Raw genomic sequence first — 26,062 nt, 5'->3', positions numbered from 1 at the left:
AAAGCAAGAGAGAAAGGTGATGGATAATAATGAGAGATATTCTCTCTTGAGACATAAGCTTTGAGCACATCTATGAGGTTCCAGGTAGGTGGAATAGCAGATGCCCAGAGACAGAAAAACCTCACACTGGATCTTAGAACAGTGAGAGACTTCTGTCACTGGAGAAGGAGCAGTGGGTGGTGTGAGGATTAGAGCTGTGCTCCATAAGTTTGAGAGATAAAAGCACTGATCAAAAAAAAAAAAAAAAAGAGAGAGAGAGACAGCTGGGCATTGGTGGTGCGCACCTTTAATCCCAGCACTCAAGAGGCAGAGGCAGGTGGATCTCTGTGAGTTTGAGGCCAGACTGATCTACAAGAGCTAATTCCAGGAAAGACTCCAAAGCCACAAAACCTCTGTCTTGAAAAGCCATAAATAATCATAATAAAATAAACTACCATCAACACAAAAATATTGACAAGTTTTCTATTTTGCCACTCCAGGGACTTTTGATGTAGAGTGTCTTACAACAGATCACTATACAGGCGGTATGAAGCAAAAATATACTGTGAAGCAGTGCAATCAGCGTTCTGAAGATCCCACTGTCTATTTGGGAGAAAGGACCTACTATGTTGCAGCAGTGGAGGTGGAATGGGACTATTCACCAAGCAGGGACTGGGAAAAGGAGCTGCATCATTTGCAAGAGCAAAAGTAACTGTCCAGTCTCAGATTCCCAAATGCTCAACTGTAATTTTAGGTTTCCATTTCACTTTTTTGTTGTTGTTGTTTTTCTAGATAGGGTTTCTCTGTGGTTTTGGAGCCTGTCCTGGAACTAGCTCTTGTAGACCAAGCTGGTCTCGAACTCACAGAGATCCGCCTGCCTCTGCCTCCCAAGTGCTGGGATTAAAGGCATGCGCCACCACTGCCCAGCTATTCCTTTTTTTTGTTTGTTTGTCTGTTTGTTTTTTCTTTTGGTTCCATTTCATTAAAGAGTTACACTAACCCTTAGAAAAAGCAGCAACTGCATTAAGCAATAGCAATGACCACTTCCTGGGAATCTGTGCTCATTCATTTCTACTGCTCTTGGCATCCTCACAGGATACCTTCCTTTGACCTATTCTGATTCTGTGACATCATTGCTTTTCTGATGGACTGTCTCTCATCTTAAGACTCAACCAAAGGGAGAGCAGTAACAGTGTTGCTTATTTTCCCTTCCTGATTTTATTAATCAGTCATTCCATATTCCTAGTTCTGCTGTATGACTTTTAAATGCGTAGCAGTTCTTTCTTCTAGGAACTTAAAGGAAAATATATTTAAGGCCATTATGACACAAACACTGTGAAAAGTTAAAAAATCAGTAAGGATAAATCCAAATAAAGAATGGCCACAGAAACATCAAAAGCATCATGTGACGTCACCTGATACTTCTAGGTGTCCCTATGTTTTCTAATTTTTTCAGGCATCTCTGCTGTATCATGTAATTTCATCATGTGGCCCCATGTGAACATGGTCTGAGGGACTAGGGTTAGCTGTGGTACAGATAGGCCCAGTATGCCCAGGAAAATTAATGATCTGCCTAGCAGTAAACAGCTGGATAGTTTAGGTTCAGTGATGAGTGTGGTCTGAGATAGAGAGGACTAAATGTCATTTTTTGTGATTTGGATAGTGATTTAAAGAAATCATTAGTTAACTAAAACTATAGAAAAAGAAAATGACTAGAAATATATGCTACTTCAGTTCCTATTGACTAGAAATACTGTATTAATTCCTAATTGATTGAATCTGAAGTTCATAACATGTTAGAGTGGAAAATGAGATGAGATGATTTGATCAGTGTCTCTCTTAAGGGACATAGGAACTATGGCTTCTCCAGACAGCATGGATCAAGAGGGGACTGAAGCTGCTCACTAGACAGTTCTCTTTGTATGACACCTTGCTATTTCGAAAGTCTATTTTTTCTTACTTGGGATGGAAAATAATTATAAATGAACATAACTATTAACAAGAAATTTTAATCAAAAATTAAAAAAATAGTAACCTGCATTAATTTTTCTTTTCTAGTATTTCAAATGTGTTTTTGGATAAGGAAGAATTTTATATAGGCTCAAAGTACATGAAAGTTGTGTATCGGCAATTTACTGATGGCACATTCAGAGAACAGGTGCAGAGAAAAGCTGAAGATGAGCACTTGGGCATCCTAGGTAAGGTAAACAGCCCCATTTTGCCAGTCTTGGGTTAAACAAGTGATGCCTTCAGCAACAAACATCCATGTATATAAAATGCATGTATCTAGTTCATGTATTAAAGTTATTTTTTTTAAAAAAATCATCCAATAAAAAGAGAAGTTTTGTTTGCTGAAGAATACAGATATCACTTATTTCTTTCAAGAATAACGTCAATTCATACACTGGTTAAATTACTTAGCCAGGCAGTGGTGGTATAAGCCTTTAATCCCACCACTTAGGAGATTGAGGCACGCAGATCTCTGAATATGAAGTCAGCCTGGTCTGCAAAGTGAGTTCCAGGAAAAAAAAAAAAAGTAATTTTTTTACTTGATGCCTATAGCATTGGTGAGGTTCCTAGAAATTACCTCCTCACAAAAACCTTAACCAAATTCTCCTTGTTATCATACACTCCTTTAATAAAGAAGCTCAACTATTTATTTGAAAATTAAGATGTAATTAATCACAAAAAAAGATATATATGGGGGTTGAAAAAACGTTTTTCCTTACAGAAAATCAGGAAAGCTGCCTTCAGGTTTTCAGGATTTACAGTAAGGCAGAAAATGTAACCTGCAACCCACGAGGGGCTGAACTCCTTAGCTTTTCAGTACTTTCACAGTATCAGAATTTTCCTGGTGAGATACTTTAGAGCAGTGGTTCTCAACCTTCCTAATGCTGGGAACTTTTCCTACAGTTCCTCTTGTTATGGTGACCCCCAACCATAAAATATCTTGTGATGGAGGAGTTACTTTCATTTAATAAAGAAACTGCCTTGGCCCATTTATAGGCCTGCCCTTAGGTGGGTGGAGTAAACAGAACAGAATGCTGGGAGAAAGAAGCCAAGCCAGGCAGTCGCCATGATTTTCCCACTCCAGACAGATGCAGGTTAAGATCTTTCCTGGTAAGCCAGCTCGTGGTGCTACACAGAATATTAAAAATGGGTTAGATCACTATATAAGAGCTAGTCAATAAGAGACTGGAACTAATGGGCCAGGCAGTGATTAAAAGAATACAGTTTCAATGTAATTATTTCAGGTAAAGCCATGCGGGTGGCCGGGTGCCGGGGACGCAGCCCCGCTGCTCCCACTTCAACAATCTTGTTGCTACTTCATTGCTGTTTTGCTACAGTTATGAATCATAATGTAAATATCTATGTTTCCTGATAGTGAAAGGGTCATTCAACCCTTAAAGGGGTCCATACCCACAGGTTGAGAACCACTGCTCTAGAGCTAATGGTCTTGTTGAGGATAACACATACATGTGGCAGGAAACAGCCGCAGCTGGCTGCAGAGCAGAAGCTGGACCGCAGGCTTCATCCTTCCAAGCACAACCCTTTGCTAAGAGCCTGGAAGTCTACACTAAACCTTGACAGGAAGCTGTGTGTAGCATCTCCTGGCCTGCCATCAGCTTTCCCTGTTAAATCTCTGACCCTCAGAGAGTTTTCAGGCTGCAGTGTCTCCTGGAACTCTGATTAAAAAATACTCTAAGGTCTCCATATTTAGGGAAGCTCTATCTAGTGTTTTTATGTCCATCCTCTGGACCAGAAATGAATCATGGATTGTAACAGCTCAAAGCCCTGGGAGGAAAAGAAGACTCCATTCTTCACAGTGAAAAGTTACCTGATATTGCTTTTATCATTAACACAGAAATTTCAAAACAATAAACTAATTTTCCTTTCACTCCATTCAGGTCCCCAAATTCATGCAGATGTTGGAGATAAAGTAAAAATTGTCTTTAAAAACATGGCAACAAGGCCATACTCAATACATGCCCATGGGGTGAAAACAGAGAGTTCTACAGTTGTTCCAACATTGCCAGGTACTGAGAGCAGAGGGATGCATCATACAGATTTTATAGCCACTCCACCAGTGCCAACTACAAATGAGTGTTGTAAGGGATTACAAAGGTGGAGAGAGAGGATGCAGTGACCAGTCCTGTGTGCGTGATTGTGTACAAGCTGGTTTGAACCAAAACAATTTGCAGAAGGGTTGTAAAAACAAACATGGAAGTAGTAGACATTTACAAACACAGAAGAGTGAATTAGAGAGATGTTCCCTCCACTCAACTAGAACTGAAGTGGCATCTGCTACACTACAGGGTAGAATGTTCATGCACCAGTCTCTCAAACCATGTCTGTGATTTGGAATTTAAAGCTTGGGTATTTACTTCAGTGTCTGGCATGTCCCAAGAGCTCAACAGATGTTTAATTAAGATAAAAATTGAGATAGACTATGTATACTTAAATAGAAATTAAAATTATTTTACAGGAAAAGGATTTATTTTACAAATTTATCAGTTCCCAAACATATCAAACACAAAAAAGAGAGTATTCTGTAGAATTACTTTTATAAATTTAAGAAAAGATAGAGCAAAACCTTCTCTCTTGACCTTCTAAGAGATAAAAACAGATAATATTGAGTCATAAAGAAGGCTATGAAAAGACTCATTAGAGCCGGGCGGTGGCGCATGCCTTTAATCCCAGCACTCGGGAGGCAGAGACAGGCAGATCTCTGGGAGTTCAAGGCCAGCCTAGTCTACAAGAGCTAGTTCCAGGATGGGCAAAGCTACAGAGAAACCCTGTCTCAAAAAAACCAAAAAAGAAAAAAAGAAAGAAAGAAAAGAAAAGAAAACTCATTAGATAAGAGAGTAGCTGGTGTTATTTTAGGTAGGACAGTCAGTGGGGCTGGATATTGGTGAAGACTTAAATGATAAGGGAGGTGCAGCTCAGGTAATTGTGGGGTAACATTCTAGGCCATCAAGTGGGAGTATGCTTCATGTCTCTTAGAAATGGCAAGAAGCACACGGAGTGACAGAATCAGATAACAACAGAAGCAGACATAATTGGTCGAAATCAAGTGGTCTCATGGCTTCACAAGGATTCATCACTTCACTGAGGATGATGAAGCTTGTTCCACAGGGCAACATCAGTACAAAAACACCTTGAGCAAGGGGCTGAGACAGAGATATCTGCAGAAAAAAAAAAAGATATTAATAAAACCTTCTTCAGAGTAAGAAAAGGTGGATCAGTTTCTTCAAACTATGACATTAGAATGACAGTCACTCTGGCTTTGGTATGACAAGTGAATGAAAGCTGCTTAATTCCTAGTAAAGATACGATGACATAAAAAGGGCAGCTGGGTGGAGGTGGTGCACGCCATTAATCCCAGCACTTGGGAGGCAGAAGCTGGCAGATCTCTATGAGTTCAAAGTCAGTCTGGTCTAGAAAGCAAGTTCCAGGACAGTTATGACTGTTACACAGAGAAGCCCTGTGTTAAAAAAACAAAAACAAAAACAAAAACAAAAAACAAACAAACATGATAGGGAATCTCTTGGGTATATTCCCAAGAGTGGTATTGCTGAGTCCTAGGGTAGGTTGATCCTGAATTTCCTGAGAAACCGCCACACTGATTTCCAAAGTGATTGCACAAGTTTGCATTCCCACCAGCAATGGATGAGTGTGCCCCTTCCTCCACAACCTCTCCAGCAAAGGCTATCATTGGTGTTTTTGATTTTAGCCATTCTGACAGGTGTAAGATGGTATCTCAAAGTTGTTTTGATTTGCATTTCCCTGATCGCTAAGGAGGTTGAGCATGACCTTAAGTGTCTTTTGGCCATTTGAATTTCTTCTGTTGAGAATTCTCTGTTCAGTTCAGTGCCCTATTTTTTAATTGGGTTAATTAGCATTTTAAAGTCTAGATCTTGAGTTCCATATATATTTTGGAGATCAGACATTTGTCTGTTGCAGGGTTGGTGAAGATCTTCTCCCAGTCAGTGGGTTGCCTTTTTGTCTTAGTGACAGTGTCCTTTGCTTTACAGAAGCTTCTAGGTTTCAGTAGGTCCCATTTATTCAATGTTGCCCTTAATGTCTGTGCTGCTGGGGTTATATGTAGGAAGTGGTCTCCTGTGCCCGTATGTTGTAGAGTACTTCCCACTTTCTCTTCTATCATGTTCAGTGTGTTCAGACTGATATTGAGGTCTTTAATCCATTTGGACTTGAGTTTTGTACATGGTGATAGATATGGATCTATTTTCATTCTTCTACATGTTGACAACCAGTTCTACCAGCACCATTTGTTGAAGATGCTCTCTTTCTTCCATTGTATACTTTTAGCTCCTTTATGAAAAATGATGTGTTCATAGGTTTGTGGGTTAAAATCCAAGTCTTCTACACGATTCCATTGATTCACTTTTCAGTTTTTATGCCAGTACCAAGCTGTTTTCAATACTGAAGCTCTGTAATAGAGTTTGAAGTCAGGGATGGTATTGCCTCCAGACGTTCCTTTATTGTCTAAGATTGTTTTGGTTATCCAGGGTTTTTTGTTTTTCCATATAAAGTTGATTATTGTCCTTTCAAGGTCTGTGAAGAATTTTGATGGGATTTTCTTTTTTTTTTTTTTTTACTTATTTATTTATTTTTATTCTTTTTTAATTAAAATTTCCACCTGCTCCCCATTTCCCATTTCCCTCCCCTCCTCCCAAATATTGCCCTCCCCCCACTTCCCTCCCCCTATCCCCACTCCTCTTCTCCTCCCCCCACTCCATTCCCCCTCCCTCTCGATACTGAAGAGCAGTCCAAATTCCCTGCCCTGCGGGAAGACCAAGGTCCTTCTATCTACGTCCAGAAAGGTGAGCGTCCAAACAGGCTAAGCTCCCACAAAGCCAGTTCATGTATTAGGATCGAAACCTAGTGCCATTGTCCTTGGCTTCTCATCAGTCTTCATTGACCGCCATGCTCAGAGAGTCCGGAATCAACCCATGCTTATTCAGTCCCAGACCAGCTGGCCTTGGTGGGCTCCCAATAAATCAGTTCCACTGTCACAGTGGGTGGGTGCATCCCTCGTGGTCCTGATTTTTTGCTCATGTTCTCCCTCCTTCTGCTCCTCATTTGGACCTTAAGAGCTCAGACCGTTGCTCCAAATTGAGACTCTGTCTCTACCTCGATCCATCGCCAGATGAAGGTTCTAAGGTGATATGCAAGATATTCATCAGTATAGGATAGGGTCATTTCAGGTTCCCTCTCCTTAGTTGCCCAAGGTACCAGCTGGGGACATATTCCTGGACACCTGCGAACCCCTCAAGAGTCAAGTCTCTTGCCAACCCTAAGATGGCTCCCTTAGATAGGATATATACTTCGCTGCTCCCGTATCCATCCTTCCTATATCCCAACCATCCCAATCCTCCGAGCTCCTCCCATCCTCCCCTTCTCATATTTCTCATCCCATTTCCCCTTTGCCCCATGCCACCTCACCCGCAAGTTCCCAGTTTTTGCCCTGGAATCTTGTCTACTTCCCCCTCTCCATGCGGATGACTATATGATTTTCTTTGGGTTCACTTTCTTATTTAGCTTCTATAGGATCACACATTATATGCTTAATGTCTTTTATTTTATGGCTAGAAACCAATTATGAGTGAGTACATCCCATGTTCCTCTTTTTGAGTCTGGGATACCTCACTCAGGATAGTGTTTTCTATTTCCATCCATTTGCACGCAAAATTCGAGAAGTCATTGTTTTTTACTGCTGAGTAGTACTCTAATATGTATATATTCCACACTTTCTTCATCCATTCCTCCATTGAAGGGCATCTAGGTTGTTTCCAGGTTTTGGCTATTACAAACAATGCTGCTATGAACATAGTTGAACAGATACTTTTGTCATTTGATGTGGCATCTCTTGGGTATATTCCCAATAGTGGTATTACTGGATCTTGGGGTAGGTTGATCCCAAATTTCCTGAGAAATCGCCACACTGATTTCCAAAGTGGTTGCACAAGTTTGCATTCCCACCAGCAATGAATGAGTGTGCCTCTCTCTCCACAACCTCTCCAGCAAAGGCTATCATTGGTGTTCTTGATTTTAGCCATTCTGACAGGTGTAAGATGGTATCTCAAAGTTGTTTTAATTTGCATTTCCCTTATCGCTAAGGAGGTTGAGCATGACCTTAGGTGTCTTTTGGCCATTTGAATTTCTTCTGTTGAGAATTCTCTGTTCAGATCAGTGCCCCATTTTTTTATTGGGTTCATTAGCATTTTAAAGTTTAGTTTCTTGAGTTCTTTATATATTTTGGTGATCAGACCTTTGTCTGTTGCAGGGTTGGTGAAGATCTTCTCCCAGTCAGTGGGTTGCCTTTTTGTCTTAGTGACAGTGTCCTTTGCTTTACAGAAGCTACTCAGTTTCAGGAGGTCCCATTTATTCAATGTTGCCCTTAATGTCTGTGCTGCTGGGGATAAACGTAGGAAGTGATCTCCTGTACCCATATGTTGTAGAGTACTTCCAACTTTTTCTTCTATCAGGTTCAGTGTGTTCAGACTAATATTGAGGTCTTTAATCCATTTGGACTTGAGTTTTGTGCATGGTGATAGATATGGATCTATTTTCATTCTTCTACACGTTGACAACCAGTTCTGCCAGCACCATTTGTTGAAGATGCTCTCTTTTTTCCATTGAATACTTTTAGCTCCTTTATCAAAAATTAGGTGTTCATAAGTTTGTGGGTTAAAATCAGGGTCTTCTACTCGGTTCCATTGGTCGACTTCTCTGTTTTTATGCCAATACCAAACTGTTTTCAATACTGAGGCTCTGTAATAGAGTTTGAGGTCAGGGATGGTAATGCCTCCAGACGATCCTTTATTATATAAGATTGTTTTGGATATCCTGGGTTTTTTGTTTCTCCATATAAAGTTGATTATTGTCCTCTCAAGATCTGTGAAGAATTTTGATGGGATTTTAATGGGGATTGCATTGAATCTATAAATTGCCCTTGGTAGAATTGCCATTTTTACTATGTTGATCCTCCCTATCCAAGAGCAAGGGAGATCCTTCCATTTTCTGGTATCCTCCTCAATTTCTTTCTTCATTGACTTAAAGTTCTTGTCAAATAGATCCTTTACTTCCTTGGTTAGGGTTACCCCAAGATATTTTATGCTATTTGTGGCTATCGTGAAGGGTGATGCTTCTCTGATTTCCATCTCTTAGTACTGCTTTCATAGTGTCCCATAGGTTTGAATATGTTGAGTCTTCGTTTTCATTGAATTCAAGAAAGACTTTAATTTCTTTCTTTATTTCTTCCTTGACCCAGGTGTGGTTCAGTAGTTCACTGTTCAGTTTTCATGAGTTTGTTGGCTTTCTGGGGGTAGCCTCACTGTTGAATTCTAACTTTAATCCATGGTGATCCGATAAAACACATGTGGTCATTAAATTTTTTGTATCTGTGGAGGTTTGCTTTGTTATTGAGTATGTGGTCAATTTTCAAGAAGGTTCCATGAGCTGCAGAGAAGAAGGTATATTCTTTCCTATTTGGGTGGAATGTCCTATAGATGTCTGTTAAATCCATTTGATCCCTTACCTCCATTAATTCTCTTATTTCTCTATTAGGTTTCTGTCTGATTGACCTGTCCATTGGTGAGAGAGGTGTGTTGAAGTCTCCTAATATTAGTGTGTGAGGTTTAATGTCTGCCTTGAGTTCTAGTAATGTTTCTTTTACATAAGTGGGTGCTTTTATATTAGGGGCATAGATATTCAGGATTGAGACTTCATCTTGATGAATTGTTCCTGTTATTAGTATAAAATGACCATCTCTATCTCTTCTGATTGATTTTCGTTTGAAGTCATATTTGTTAGAAATTAGTATGGCCACACCCGCTTGTTTCTTAGGTCCATTTGCTTGAAAAACCTTTTCCCAACCCTTTACTTTGAGTAGATGTCTATCTTTGTGGTTGAGGTGTGTTTCTGGTAAACAGCAGAATGTTGGATCCTGTTTTCCTATCCAGTCTCTTAGCCTGTGCCTTTTTATAGGTGAATTGAGTCCATTGATATTAAGTGATATTAATGACCAGTGGTTGTTGACTCCGGTTGTTATTATTTTTTGGTAGTAGAGTTTGTGTGTTTCCCTTCTTTGAGTTGTGCTGGTGAAGGGTCACTAGTTGTCTGAGTTATTATAGGCAGTGTTGGCAATGTTAGATTCCTTGGGTTGTGATTTTCCTTCTATTACTTTCTGTAAGGCTAGGTTTGTGGCTATGTATTGTTTAAATTTTTTCTTATCCTGGAATATTTTGTTTTCTCCATTGATAGTGAACGATAGCTTGGCTGGGTATAGTAGTCTGGGCTTGCATCCATGGTCTCTTAGTTTCCGCAGTACCTGTATCCAGGACCTTCTGGCTTTCATGGTTTCCATAGAGAAGTTCGGTGTATGTCTGATAGGTTTACCTTTATAAGTAACTTGACCTTTTTCCTTTGCAGCTCTTAATATTCTTTCTTTAATCTGTATGTTTTGTGTTTTGATTATTATATGGCGAGGGGATTTTTTTTATCCAGTCTATTTGGTGTTCTGTATGCTTCTTGACTATTCATAGGAATATCTTTATGTTGTGAAAGTTTTCTTCCATAATTTTGTTAAATAAATTTTCTGGGCCTTTGAGCTGTAATTCTTCTCCTTCTTCTATCCCTATTATTCTTAGGTTTGGTCTTTTTATGGTGTCCCATATTTCCTGAATGTTTTGTGATGAGAATTTGTTGGATTTGCTGTTTTCTTTATTCAGTGCGTTTATTTTCTTAATGGTGTCTTCAGAGTCTGACATTCTTTTCCTATCTCTTGTATTCTATTAGTTATGCTTGTTTCTATAGTCTCTGTTCATTGCCCCTAGATTTTCCATATCAGTCGGCCCTTGGTTTGTGTTTCCTTCCTTGCCTCCATTTCAGTTTTCAATTCTTGAACTGTTTCCATTACCTGTTTGATTGTTTTTTCTTGGTTTCCCAGGGTGTCATTTACGTATTTATTCATTTCTTCAAACTTTTTGTTATTCTTCTCATCCATTTCTATAAGGGCGTTTTTTACATGCTATTTAAGGGACTCTATCACTTTCATAATGTCAGTTTCCCCCTTTTTCTGGATTAGGGTGTTCAAGACCTTCTGTTGTCTGATCACTGGGTTCTGGTGTTTTCATGTTGTTTTTCAGATTGGTGGAGGAATTCTTGCCTTGGCACCTGCCCATCTCTTCCTTCAAATGATATCCTATGGATCTTATGGAACAGGATCAGATTCCCTTGGTGGCCAGGAACCTTGTTAACAAAGGGCCTAGCTTGTTGCAGATAGGCTACTGAATGAAGCAAAGCAATTCCCGCTGGCCTCTTTGTCCTCAGCACTCTGTTCCAGTGCCCAAACAGGCTGAGCTGGTGGATCCCATGGCCCGGCGGAAGGGAGGAAGAAGGGAGGAGGTTCCTGGGTGCAAACTGGGATGGCTTAGGTAGAGAGAGGCCCCAGCAGAGGGGAGCAGCCCCTGCTGAATGACCGGGGAGTGAAGGGGGTCGGGGAATGTTCCTGCTCTGTTTCCGGGCTCCTGCCGCATCAAGAGCACACTCACCAACCACTCTGATGGATCCCCTGGAACAGGATCAGGTTCCTTTGGACCTCGTTAAGATAGGGCCTAGCTTGCTGCAGACAGGCTACTGAAGCAAAGCAATTCCAGCCGGCCCCTTTGCCCTCAGCACTCCGTCCCAGCGCCCACACAGGCTGAGCTGGCGGATCCCACGGGCCACGCAGAAGGGCCCTTAAGTGTCATTTTGAGGAGCAGAAGGAGGGAGAACATGAGCAAGGAAGTCAGGACCACGAGGGGTGCACCCACCCACTGAGACAGTGGGAGCTCACCAACGCCAGCTGGACTGGGACTGAAAAAGCATGGGATAAACCGAACTCTCTGAACATGGTGGACAATGAGGGCTGATGAGAAGGCAAGGACAGTGGCACTGGGTTTTGATCCTACTTCATGTTCTGGCTTTGTGGGAGCCTAGCCAGTTTGGATGCTCACCTTCCTAGACCTGGATGGAGGGGGGAGGACTTTGGACTTTCCACAGGGCAGGGAACCCTGACTGCTCTTTGGACTGGAGAGGGAGGGGGAGAGGAGTGGGAGAAGGGGGAGAGGAGTGGGAGAAGGGGGAGAGGAGTGGGGGGGGGAGGGAATGGTAGGCTGGGAGCAGCCGAAAATTTTTTTTTCAATAAAAAAAAAGTAAAAGAGAAAATTTTAAAAAAAGTAAAGGAGAAAATAAAAAAATATATTCACTCCTCAAACAAACAAAACCCTTACTGTATCTCAGAATTAAACTCCAGGGCCATCAAGATGGTTCAGTGGGTAAAGGTGCTTAGTCTGATAACTCAAGTTCCATCACCAGAACCCACATGATTGAAAGAGAGAACTGTTACAAACTATCCCAACTTTCATGTATGTTGTGGTACACACACACGTACACATACACTCACTATAAGATTAAGAAACTAAATTCCTGGAAAACTTTGAGTACTATTATTTCTTGACATTTTTACTTTCTGGACCACTAATTATCAATGTTTAATAAATGTATATGCATATGAAACACATGTGTCAGATATAAGTTGAATATAACCAGACATGTAACTCTTGGTTAATTTAGGTGAAATTCACACTTATATATGGAAAATCCCAGAGAGATCAGGTGCTGGAGCAGAGGATGCAGCTTGTATCCCATGGGCTTACTACTCAACTGTGGATCGAGTTAAGGTAAACTTTAATCATTTGTTTCATGAGGATTCTTCAGACAGAGAGACAATTGAAAGAAGATAAAGTTAGAGTTTGCCTGTACTCCAATCTATGTCAAAATCCCAGGAAAATAAGTTACTCTGTAACCTATTCAAGTTTATAATTTTAGTTTGTTTGCTTTTACACATAAAGTTATAATTATCTCATTCCTGCTGATTATTAATAAAACTTAATAAAAATTACAAACCAGAGTATTTCATTTTTTGATATGAAAATATATTAAATATAAAAACTAAGATGTATGGCTTTAGAACTCTTTATCATAATAAAAGCAATCCTGATAGACAATCAGAACTGTAGACATTGTTCAATAAAATATCACAAAGCCAAAAATCCCCCAACAACCCTCTCAAGTGAGAAGGTACTTGGTTCTGTGGAACATAATCTTGATCAGGATCCCTCTGAGTAACTGACATGCCAATGCAGGTGCATGCTGGGCACCTCCACCAGAAATTTTCAGATGTAAAACCTAGCACCTTCTGAAAGGGACACTTCCAAAGAGGTCTTTCATCCCCGCTTCATTTTCTGTTGTAAAAAAAAAAAAAAAAAAGTAGCATAAGTGCTGCTCTATCCATTGACTCAAGCCAGAACTTTGAAGCACTCATCTTACCAAGATAATTTGCTCCTACAATTTCTCAGCTCACTCCTCTCCATTTTCGCACTTCAGGGCTTGTATTTGTCTCAGCTGCTGCCTCCCAGGATTCAGACTTTTCCAAGGCTGTCAATCAAGCAATATTACTGGACTAAGATGTAGATTTGCTATTTTTCTCTGTTCAGGGTTACTTATGACACTGCCTGAATTTCACTAATATGATACAGCCCAAAGATGATAAGAGACACAATCTGCCATCACTGACACCTGGCCCCACCAACCTCCTCAGATGTTAAAAGTTAATTGTGGTTTTTCACATGGGTATTCATTAGCATTCTGTTTCTTCATGACAACAATTTCCTTGACTTCTACTCATATCTTCTATTCCTGTAAGAGTTCCTACAGCAAAAGGTTTTGTCTCATTCAGCCACAGATGTATAGTAACTGACATAATAACTGGCCCATCCAGATAAGCCCACAAGCTTATGAAGTAAACAACCACCACTGTTAACTCAGGTAGCTCATGAGTTAAGCCATCTTTTTTAATTTCTCTAAGTTCCACATCACCCATATAACCTACTTACTATTCATCATTTCAACTTAATGATGTCAAATATGAAAATACTAAAGTTGTGGCTTCCCTTTGACTTAGGTACCCCACTAAAATCAGTCCTTCCAAAAATGCTGGAATTGTGAATAATAAGGTCTGAGCTCTCTGAAATCCTGACCAACACTTCCAAGATAACTGCAGTTTCTGCTTGTTTTCAGGATCTTTATAGTGGACTAATAGGCCCGCTGATAGTTTGTCGGAAATCATACATGAAAGTATTCAACCCTAAAAAGATAATGGAGTTTTTCCTTTTGTTTCTAATATTTGATGAGAATGAATCTTGGTACTTAGATGACAACATCAAAATATACTCTGATCATCCTGAGAAAGTAAACAAAGATGACGAGAAATTCATAGAAAGCAATAAAATGCATGGTATGAGAAACTATTCTAAGTCACATTCCTTTTCTATCCCTTTCAAAAAAAATCATGTTGTAAGACTGTTTTATTTAGAAATATTGTAATGTAAAATTCTGCTCAAAACCAGAATAGGGTTATGTTTAAAATATTTACTAATTCCTCTCTCAATTCCAAACCCTCAATCCTTTTTAAATAAATTTACAAATAGGATTAATGCTCTTCATATAAGGTAAACTGAAAAATAGCAGTGACATTGGTGGACTTGGAAGATCTGTTTTCCCCAACTATAGTGAAGTAATTTCTGTTATATGGACCTAGTAATAATTCCTATGAAGCCGTTAATAAGTTTAAACTATTCTGAAATATATCAAATTTTCCTCAGCTATTAATGGAAAAATGTTTGGAAACCTACAAGGCCTCACAATGCACGTAGGAGATGAAGTCAATTGGTATATGATGGGAATGGGCAATGAAGTAGACTTGCATACTGTACACTTTCATGGCCACAGCTTCCAATACAAGGTAAGAGTCACCCACAGCAGTCATTCTTGCTCTGCTTAATATGTTTTAATTTGAGCCAATACATTTCATCCTTGAAAAGGGGACATTCAAACAGCATTGCATTCTCACTGATGCATCAGCCTCCTCACATCTTGGGTTCATCCTTACACTTGCAGGTTTTTTCTGTTTTCATAGTTCTACTCACACAATTCTAAGGCATCTAAAATGGAACGGCTGACAGAGCAGGCAGTAGTGTTCACAAAAGGGTGGAGCAGGCAGCAGAGACCAGAACAAGACTTCACTATAGCCCTGCTCATTCCAAGTTCTCTCTTAAACTGTATGACATGAATGAACACTTAGCTGTCAAGCAACTGACATCTGCAGAACTACCCTTTTATCTAGTGAAAGCAATGTTCCTCTTGAAGATGCTTCCCCCCCCCCCATTTTGAAACTAATGTAGAAAATGTGCAGGCTACCAAAAAAGGGCACATTGCAGAATGTCCATTTTATAATCTGTATTGTTTTCTATACGTATACCATTAATGGGTTTTCAATATTATTTCCATAGAAATATGCCAGTGACAGACGTTGTAAATACGTGAACTGCCACTACTATTTAAATTCTTTATCAGCCTCCTTTTCTGCTTTTTTATACTCTCTTTGCCTTAGAGTTTCATAAACAAGATAGACTATGATGGATCCAAACAGAAGTGACACTACAGCTTGGCTGGTTTGTGTAGCTCAAGTCTCTGACAAAGAGGCAAGCCAGAATTGTGGTGTTAGACATAATAGTCCTGACTAATCAATACTCTGCTTCACATCTTCCTTGGAAGCCCAGAGTGCTGAAGTTTTAGGTGAAAACCACAGATTTCACTACATAAAATATGGAGGGGCTCGTTTTTTAAAGTGAGGTTTCTGTTTTTCTAGTATTTGGAGCTGGCCAATGAAAGGCTGCTAAATTAACTCTAATGTTTGTCATTTTTCTAATAAAGCACAGGGGAATCTACAGTTCTGATGTCTTTGACCTTTTCCCTGGAACATACCAAACCCTAGAAATGTTTCCACAAACACCTGGAACCTGGCTACTCCACTGCCATGTGACTGACCATGTTCACGCTGGAATGGAAACTACCTACACCGTCTTACCAAATCAAGGTGAACATCCAGGTAGTACCTCTAGGTGTTATGAGTGCAATTAAGATTCCTGATTTGTCTAAATACATCTTCCGATATGAAGTACTTGTGAACTGGCAGCCCTGGTGCCTTCTTTCTCTTTCTCTAATAGAATGTTTTAGTGTTGGGCCAGTGGGATATCCCTTACTTGCTAGAATGCCACTGGCTGTCTAAGTGTACAAATGGACACTAACTTTGCACTGTCATCACAACAAAAGCTAGTATAAAGGAACAATCACATTAGTATTTTAGTTTTTAAACAAGAAAGCAACCGTGACTTATAAATGAAGATTTGGAACTTAATTTCTTTAACATTAACAATTGTTTTCTCCCACATAAAAGAAGCATGAACCAACCCAGTATAATTTCAGTTATTTTTAATGTTGCCAGAGGACTGTTTCTAAAGGAACTAGGAAAATCTAAAATTTAGGTGTATGTGTGTACTTATAAATGTGAATAAGGAATTATTCACTCACTTGCATATACAGAGCACAGGAAAATATACAATCTTTCTGTGAATAAATACCAACAATAAAAGATAAAAAAGTAAAATTCTAGCAATATGGTTGAGAACTGTAGGAACAGAAATGGAAATGTAATTGGAGGAAGTTACATACAGAATATAAAATAATAGAAGCAGTACGAATGTGCTTGCATGTTTATATGTGTGTGCATGTTTGTTTGAGTGCCCATGCATGGGTATGTTTGTATGAGTGTGTGTGTGTGTGTGTGTGTGTTGTGGTACTCGGGCAGTAAAAAGTTGTTACTGGTAATGAACAGCCACCTAAGACTCATAAAAGCAAATAAACTGTTGGATTTAACCCCAATAACGAGACCAAGATAAAAAGTCAATGAGTCTGGGAAAAAGAATAAGAAAGTCTCTACATGGGTGGATCTCAACCCATGGGTTGTGAACCCGTTAGGAGGGGTCGAAAGACCCTTTCACAGGGGTCATATACGATCATTGGAAAACAGATATTTACATTAAGCTTCATAGCAGTAACAAGGTTACAAAGTAGCAATGAAAATAACTTTATGGTTGGGGTCACAACAACACAAGGAACTGTATTAAAGTGTTGCACCATTATGAAGGCTGAGAACCACTGCTCTAAATAAACAAGCTTGGAAGGCTAGTGAGATTGCTCAGCAGTTAGCAGTACTGGCTGCTCCTCTAGGAGATCAGAGCTAGTTTCCAGCACCCACATGCTCGTAACCCTCTGTAACTCCAGTTCTGAAACTGTAACTCCAGTTCTAGGGATTCTAATGCCCTCTTCTAATCTCTGTGGGTACAACGCATGCAAATGGTATACAGATATACATGTCATGCAGGAAAAATAACCATACCAAAAAAAAAAAAGGAAGGAAGAAAAGAAGGGAGGGAAGGAAGGAAGGAGGAAGGAAACCAAAAGAAGGGAGAAGACGGAAGAGAGAGAGAGAGAGAGAGAGAGAGAGAGAGAGAGAGAGAGAGAGAGAGAGAGAGAGAGAGAGCGCATGCGTATAAACCATGTAAAAAATAATGGAGAAGAAGAAACACTGAAATACTTGAAAACTTGTGTTTGTAAATGATGTAAATGTTTGGAACACTGGATGCTGCCACAGGCTGGTCCTGCAAATAGAAACACTGAAGATGGGGCTGGAGAGATCGCTCAGAGGTTAAGAGCTGTTTTTCCAGAAGTCCAGAGTTCAATTTCCAGCAAATACACATTCGTTCATAACCACCTATAGTGGGATATGATCCCCTCTTCTGGCACAAAGGTATACATGCAGATAGAGCACTCAGATACATTAAATAGATAAATTAAAAATAAAAGAAAGAGCCAAGAAGTAGTGGTGCACACCTTTAATTCCAGCACTTGGGAGGCAGTGGCAGTCAGATCTCAGTGAGTTCAAGGCCAGCTTGGTCTACAGAATGAGTTCCAAAACAGCCAGGACTGTTTCACAGAGACACTCTGTCTCAGGAAAACACACACACACAAAAAAAAAAAAACCAAAAAAACCAAAAAACAAAAAAAAACAAAAAAACAAAAAACATCGGAGAGATTTCTGTGTCTAACAAAGCTAAGGGAAGAGGGAGTGGTGACTGCTGTTTAAGGAGGAGAAAATGCATTGAAAACAGAAGAGAGAATTAGACAGGAAATAACCAATATGAAAGAAGAACATGGGAGATAATCTGTAAAAAATTGACTTTCATAAAAAGAAAAGATATTATATAGGACTGAAAGAAAGAATAACAGAAAAAGGTCTGAATTAAACACAGAAAAATAGAAATCCATGCTTATCAGTCTATATTATCTTTAAATAAGTTTGATAGAGCTTTGGGGAAAGCTACTCAATTCTACAGCTCAGGAAATTGCCTTTTATTACACAGACAAGAGCATAAATAAATAAAGAAATAAATAAATCTTCTGACATCATGTATTAGGTGACAATAGTCTCTTCAAGGAAAAAATTAATTAATTAAAAATAGTGGCTATCTTTTATGTCAAGTCTATATTTCTTTTTCCTATGTGAAGAAACACATAAAGACCTTCTCCGACACATATAAAAAGCACTTTTGTTGAACTATGCCTACTCTGTCAGATAATCTTTAGGATAGAGACTATAGTGGTAAAGCTGACTTAATTTTAAATTCCTCAAAGCTGCACTATTCTAGCAAATCTATTACAATACGATGATGAATATCTAAACACTTTCATTTGATAAAGTAGACTTTTTAAAACTTTCTTTGAATATAATTTAAAACATAATAAAAAAAGCTGCAAAAGAATTCCCACAGACATTTCTTCCATACTTAAGGTTGCAGTTGCCTTCTTGCTCTCTCCCCATCTCCCCGTCCTGCCCTTGAACATGTCTATGTATGTATGTACGTACGTATATATATATGTATACATATGCGTGTGTATGTGTGTATACTTGTATTTCCTAATTATATTCTTTTGTATAACTTAATAACATCATCAATGTCAAGAATGGTTTAAAAAATGTTAAATCTGTAGAGCTCAATAAAAAAGAAAAAATGATAAATAACTAGAGCCCCTTTTCAGATTTTAACAGCTATCCCCTCATATTATTTACACAAAAAGAAAATCCCAGCTCATCAAACATCCTGAGGGACAACTTCCCACTTTTATCTTTGACATCACTAACTGTTTTGTTTTAAATTTAATTCTATGTGCAAGGATGCTTTGCCTGCATGTATACCTGTGAACCTGGTGCCCACAGCATCCCAGAAAGGGGATCAGATCCCCTAGAACTTGTGTTATAGATGGTTGTAAGCCAACATTTGGGTGCTGGGAGTCAAACCCAGGTCCAAACTCCCAGTGACATTTTGTAATACAAAATATGAGTTCACTGTTTCCTTATCAGACTACACACTGTGGCACTAGACATGCTCATCCCTTCCAGACAAAGGCTGTCTATCCTAATATGCTTATCATTACTGACCTTTGATATTTGGCTGAGTGTGGTATCTGCCAAGATTTTCCACAGTAAATTTATTATCTTTCTCCTTTATAATTAATTACGATTTTTTGCAAACAAAATTTCCTTAATTAAAGCAATACTAGAATGAGTGATTCTTAAACATATGAAAATAAATGAATTAAAAATTAATCAAAGCAACTGGCAGCGGTGGTGAATACCTTTAATCTCAGCACTTGGGAAGCAGAGGCAGGCAGATCTCTGTGAGTTTGAGCTCATCCTGGTCTACAACAGTTAGTTCCAGGACAGGTTCCAAAGCTTCAGCAAAACCCTGACTTGGAAAAACAGAAACAAACAAACAAACAAGCAAACAAAAACAAACAAAAACCAAGAATTAATCAAAACAAATACTATTTTAAAAATAGAACATATGTAAAGCACTTTTAGCCATATAAAACACAACATTTTATGTAATCATCGTAAAATTTCTTTCTTCTATAGGGACTAAGTCTGGCTGAAAGAAATGAATTGGCGATAAATGAAAGAACAGAACAATGATTCATAACAATGTATGTGTCACTGCTGAATAAAACATGTATGTTGGATTGGCTGCAAACAGTTAACACAAACTGAAGCCATACAACTGTTCATTTGTGAGAGAACCGGTGCGACTTAAGATGGACAGATCAACATATATCATGGCCTGTATAAGTTCACTGGGTAACAGAATTGCTTCACATAGTCCACTTATACCTGCGTTGTTAGGACTTTGTAGAAAAGCCCCAAATAAACAAAAACATATGACCAGAAGCTGTCTTTGCTACCTTCCCAGGATCACAACAAAGTTCACTGAATTGTCTCCAACTCTTGCCTTCTTATCAATCACACTAACAAACCATGCGGCAAAGGGGTGGGACTAAGAGTACAGAAAAGTAAGAAAGATAAAGACAGCAAGCTGTATCTTATAGAAATCTGAAAAAATAGTCAAAAAATGCTATCTGGAAATAGAGAAAGATGGAATCCAATAATATTAAATTAAAAAGATAAAATTCAGATAATAAAATAATAAATTAAGAAACTGCCAGTAAGAAGACTAAGTCAAGATTCCAAGGAAATGAGAGAGCAGTTTTGCAGAGCCTTACTGGACTTACAGTTCTAGCAAGGAGCGGGCCATACCACAATCTGCCACAAAAGGTTACTAAAAGGGGGCAATGGCTAAGAGCACCTCCCATACTGAGAAGCTCCAGTTCTAGAGGACCCAATGCCCTCTTCTGGCCTCTTTGGGTACCTGGATGCACACAGTGCACATACATAGAGACATAAAAATACACATAAAAATACATCTTCAAAACAAACCAAACAAATCAAGCAGTGGTGGGGAACACTTTTAATGCCAGCACTCAGGAGGATCTCTGTTATTTTATTAGAGGCCAGTCCGATCTACAGAACTAGTTCCAGGATAGCAAAGGCTGTTATACAGTGAAACTCTGTCTCAAAACAAACAAACAAATGAACAAACATGTGAGTTATTACAAAGAAAAACACGAACATCATGATAGTTTTTATTTTCTCATATACTGTGGTTGAAAGAATATATATATATATACATTCTAATATACATTTCTAATATATATATATATTAGAAAGAAGACCTTGCTTGAAAATATGTGAACTCAACCAGTAATAGCCAGACAATTACATTCATCTCATTCAGATAGAAGCGCACCATGAGTCTTAAAAGTAGCTCAAAAGCCAAGTATGCAGTCTTTCACTGGAGTGAAACATTATATCATTCTCATACTTAGGGAAAAAAACAAAATAGTAGCCCAAGTAGGAAAATCCGTAACAATGAGGATACTGTTTGAACAGCAAGAGAGGCAATTGCACATACTCATACTTACGATGTATTTTCTTCCTGTTATTCTGGGGTGGACAGGATTGCCATGCTCCCAGCACTGAATCCATGGTGTTTCTCACAATAGAACCCTTTGTTCAGCTTTGAAAATACCTGCATGATACTTAATACCTGGAACAATTGGGAGGTTTGCATAAACTGAGGTTACCACAAGAGTCATAGTGAGTTCCAGGCCCACATATGATAGAGAATAAAAAAATAAAAAATAAAACGAAATACATGTAAAGAGATCTTACATCTTGAAGATTTTTTACATTCTAGACAATTAATTGGGTCAGGTTATAGATTAAGTGAACAGCTACCATTATATGATAAGGTAAGCAAGTACCATAAAGCAGCTCAATACACATTAACACAAAACTCTTTGGGCTCATTTTATCTGGGACTGAGCACTTAAAGTAGAGTCACTTATGCACTGCAAAGAATAACGTCAAGTCAGTGACTTCTTCCGGCTGCAAAACAGGAGGTAGGGCAGGAAAAATGCTGCAGCACCATCTTCTGGAAGAACATTCAAGAAATCCCTCAGATCCAGTCCCACAGCAATAACTGACAAGGCTTCTGTTTGTGGGAAAGAAGAATATATGAGTTACAAGTAGAAGTCCATTTTCTACAAATTTGCTCTTAATTAATAATAGAGTTTCTTCAAGTAACAAAATGCTAGAATCATAAATAAAACTCTTTAATCTACATATCGTGACTCCATACTTTCTAATTTCTCCCTTCTAAAGCCTTTTATTTTGTAGTTATCTCCTGGAATGAGTTACCAATTTACTGGGAGATTGCTACATTGTTTTAATCAATTTCTACCATTTTCTAATGAGAAATGTAATCACATAGATGCTGCTTTTAAAGTTGAGACTGCTGCTAGTGTATAAATATTGTTTGCTAAGACATGAATACCATTCAGGATAAAACATTTTCCTGAATAGGGTCCTCTCAATAATGAGATTTTCATGTTATTAGTAAGCATATATCATTTGTCATGACCATATACCTTCTAAATAGTAACGTACTCAAGTAACCATTTTCAATATTAAGGAATTTAATTGGGTTGGGAATACTCAGCTGTAGAGCCCTTGTGTAGTGTATACAATTTCCTGGATTCACTACTTGGCAACAATAAAAGAGCATGTGAGGTAGATGGTGTGTGTGGGGGGATGCCAAACATTTTTAAAAAGATAATTATGAATTTTATGTTTCTATTACTTCTTAGTTGGTGATGCCCTATCATAGAAACAATAACTTCAGAGAGCTGAGTAGATAGGTCAGTTGGTGTAGTGTTTGCCACACAAGATTGAGGACCTAAATTCAATCCCCAGAACCCATGTAAAAGAAAGCTAGACATTGCTGCATTCCTGTAGTCCCAGACTAGGGAAGGCAAAGACAAGTATATCGCAGAAGCTCACTGGTCAGCCAGTTCAGCCTGACTGGGTAGCTCCAGGCTCCTTGAGAAACCCTGTCTCAAAAATAAATAAATAAATAAATAAATAAATAAATAAATAAACAGGCTGATGGCTCTTGAGGAACAATGACCAAGACTGACTTCTGACATGTTCATATAGATGCACACATTTCCTCATTCTACAAAAATTCATAAATAACAAGAATGAACAGTATTTCTGGGAAGATATTTTCTTCCTCCTCTTTACCCATACTCCACCATCATCTCCCGTGTGTTCCTTACCCATTTGCAGGACTACTGTACAACCCCCTCTATCATTTGTCAATTTCAATCATCCTTCATACAATGGGATGGCCAGTCCTGTCACTGAGAAGTTAAAGAACTATGCAACAGGGACACATGGGAAGGACTTTTCGTTGTTCAATCAGATACACCTAGAACAGATGAGTACTCTTCAATGTACATGCTGCATGACTTTAAATATGGGGCTTGGGGCTGGAAATATGACTCAATGGCTAAGAGCATTTGCCGTTCTTCCAGAGTACCTTAGTTTAGGTTGCCAGCACCCATGTCAGGTGTCACAACATCCTGTAACCCCAGTTCTAGATTTGTCACCTCAGGTCTCTGAGGCCACCTGTACTCATGTGCACACACTCACATGGAGACACACATACCCCTTCTTAGGTTACCTGCACTAATGTGCACACACCCATACACACACATACACACACACACACACACCTTCTGAGGTCACCTGCCCTCATGTGTACACACACACACCCCCACATACACACACATACACACACATACCTTCTGAGATCAAACCCATATACAGATAAAACTATATTATTTAAAATAATAAAAATAAATCTTACAAAAAGTTAGTGAGTCTTCCAAGCGAGTATCTTCATCTACAGCATACCTAGGTACTGTCTGCTAGGTTCCAGTGTTCTTTGAGAATGATAATAGGATACTTCTCTAACATACGAGATGATCCTAATAAACAGCAACCACTAACTAGCTTACAGAATTCATACAAAACTCATAAATTACTATTAATTTCCTATCAAAAATGTTTACTTACCTAAACATAGAGACTATAAGTAGTAGCTTAGACACAAGAACTTTTACTTGGGGTAAGTACAGAACAGTTACAAAGTCAGCAAAAATATCACCACTGTTCAATTCTCTTCTCACACCAGTGAGGCCTTAATATAAATTATAACTCTAAGAATGAAGCCAACACCTTAAATCTGTACAGTATTTTAAAAACTCCTCCTAACCTCTCATTTGGTTTCCTTTCCTAAATCCCTTAATGTTTTTATTTATTTAATCCAAAGAGAATATACTAACAGGTATGGTGTGTGGTTCAGTTGGAGAAAATGAAGATAAGAAAATATTAAAATAGGGGGCAGAAGGGTGTTGTGAGATGTCTCAGCAGGTAAAAAGTATGTGACTTTGTAGTGGGAGGCCGCTTGTTGGTTCCCGGGTGTTCAGCCCCAAAATAATCACACAGAAACTGTATGAATTAAATCACTGCTTGGCCCGTTAGCTCTAGAGTTCAATCCTCAGAACTACAAAAAAGTAGAAAAAGAGAACCAACTCCAAAGTTGTCTTCTGACCACCACATGTGTATCTTAGCATATGCAACATATATGCATATACATGAGCAATAAATAAACAAATAAATAAAATATAAAAATGTAGGCTATGAATGTGGCTCAGAGGGAAAAGTACTTGCCATGAGAACACAACAACCAAGAACCTCACATAAAAATCCAGGTGTGCTTGGTCGTCCATCTGTAATTTCATTGTGTGGGAATCAGGAGACAGGGAATTCCCAGAGAAAGCTAGTCAAAGTAGCAAACACAAAAAGCTTCAGATGCAAAGAGAGACCCTGTCTCAATTTGTAAGGTGGGGAGTAATCAAGGAAAATACTTGATGTCAACATGAAATCTCTGCAGATGCCTACATATGCATGTGTGTCCAAACACCTGCATGTATGTGTATACCACACATATACCTAAGCACACACAAAAATATTACTTGCCTTTATTCTACTATTCAGCTATGAGATCATCTAAGAATGATTCAGAAAGAAGTAAATCAAGCTGGGCAGTGGTTATGTCTGCCTTTAATCCCAGCATTCGGGAGGCAAAGGTAGGCAGGCCTCTGTGAGTTCACGGCCTGCCTGATCTACAAGAGCTAGTTCCAGGACAGGTTTCAAAGCTACAGAGAAACCCTGTTTTGAAAAACCAAAAAAAAAAAAAAAAAAAAAAAAAAAAAGAAAAAGTGAATCTACATACTTAAAATACCCCAGTATATCTAAAATACGTTTACCAAACATTACCAAACATTAAAAGTTAATTTCACTGTCAAAATTTTGAATGACTTTTAGAACTACAGAGAAACCCTGTCTCGAAAAACCAAAAAAAAAAAAAACAAAAAACTTATGTTTACAATATGTTACAATATTAGATCTTTTTAAAAATAAAAGTAGTGGGCTAGAGAAATGACTCAGTGGTTAAGAGCACTGGTTGACCTTGTAGGGGACCTGGGTTTCATTCCCAGTACACACATGGCAGCTCACAGTTGTCTGTTACTATAGTTCCATGGGAGTTGACGCACTTTTATTGGTCTCTGAGGGCAGCAGGCATATACATGATGCATATACATACACAAAGACCAAACACTCATACACCTAAAAATATGCAAACAAAAATTAATTAAAAAATAATAGATCATTATTTCAAAATAACAAATTTTTCCTTAAATAATCCACCTATTCACTGTCATTTCAATAGCTCTGCATTAGTACACTCGTTCTCAACTAGGAAAATTCCATCCTCAGGTGATACCTGGCAGCATCTGGAGATACTTGTATTTGTCATAACTGGGGTGGTGGTGATACAGGTAGAAGACAAAGATGCTGACGAGCGTTCTTAATGGGATGGGGAGGAACCCTTCTCAACACAGATAATTTTCCAAAGCAAAATGAAAAGTTCAAAAAATAATATCACAGTCGAAAGATTTTTCCTAAATGTGTTGTGTAAGTCCCTGTCCACCATCTTCAACCTGATCTTTTTATAAGTTTACTCAATATTGTCCTCTAGAGTCAGTTAAGAACTTCTCATTAACCCAACAATATTTAAAAACTGGATTGTATATGGCAGACCTGGAACTCAGTTGCAATTCCAAAGAATCTACTCCTGAGTTCTTCTCAGAGGTCTATAGCTGCCAACAGGAAGACCTCAAAGAAATGAAACTCCATCAACAAAGAGCCACAGATCCTTCCCTACAGGGGCTCAATGCTGATAAGGAGGCT

At 38.7% G+C, this 26,062-nt stretch overlaps 2 protein-coding genes across 6 annotated transcripts in view; one reads left to right on the top strand and one right to left on the bottom strand.

Annotated features, from left to right (window-relative positions):
* The window catches only part of Cp (ceruloplasmin), an 83,896-nt gene that overhangs the window by 39,402 nt on the left and 18,432 nt on the right, over nt 1–26,062 (top strand). For 3 of the 5 annotated variants that reach the window (XM_057756806.1, XM_057756808.1, XM_057756807.1), the window contains exons 12-18: nt 480–687; nt 2,038–2,177; nt 3,888–4,016; nt 12,619–12,725; nt 14,125–14,341; nt 14,709–14,848; nt 15,820–15,994. In XM_057756806.1, the coding sequence (XP_057612789.1) occupies nt 480–687; nt 2,038–2,177; nt 3,888–4,016; nt 12,619–12,725; nt 14,125–14,341; nt 14,709–14,848; nt 15,820–15,994 (1,116 nt within the window). Of the gene's footprint in view, nt 1–479; nt 688–2,037; nt 2,178–3,887; nt 4,017–12,618; nt 12,726–14,124; nt 14,342–14,708; nt 14,849–15,819; nt 15,995–19,921; nt 20,396–26,062 lie in introns of those variants that run through there. The other 2 variants (XM_057756810.1, XM_057756809.1) reach the window with 2 other exon arrangements.
* Nucleotides 20,520–26,062, bottom strand: part of Hps3 (HPS3 biogenesis of lysosomal organelles complex 2 subunit 1) — an 80,483-nt gene continuing 74,940 nt past the window's right edge. Inside the window, exon 17 of the mRNA XM_057756811.1 lies at nt 20,520–21,893. Within this exon, the coding sequence (XP_057612794.1) occupies nt 21,766–21,893 (128 nt within the window). The 3' untranslated portion in view covers nt 20,520–21,765. The remainder of the gene's footprint in view (nt 21,894–26,062) is intronic.

This window comes from Chionomys nivalis, chromosome 24 (assembly GCF_950005125.1).
Source record: "Chionomys nivalis chromosome 24, mChiNiv1.1, whole genome shotgun sequence".
Lineage (NCBI taxonomy): Eukaryota > Metazoa > Chordata > Mammalia > Rodentia > Cricetidae > Chionomys > Chionomys nivalis.
The sequence above is the reverse complement of the archived record's forward strand: the minus strand, read 5'-3'. Positions and strand labels throughout refer to the sequence as shown.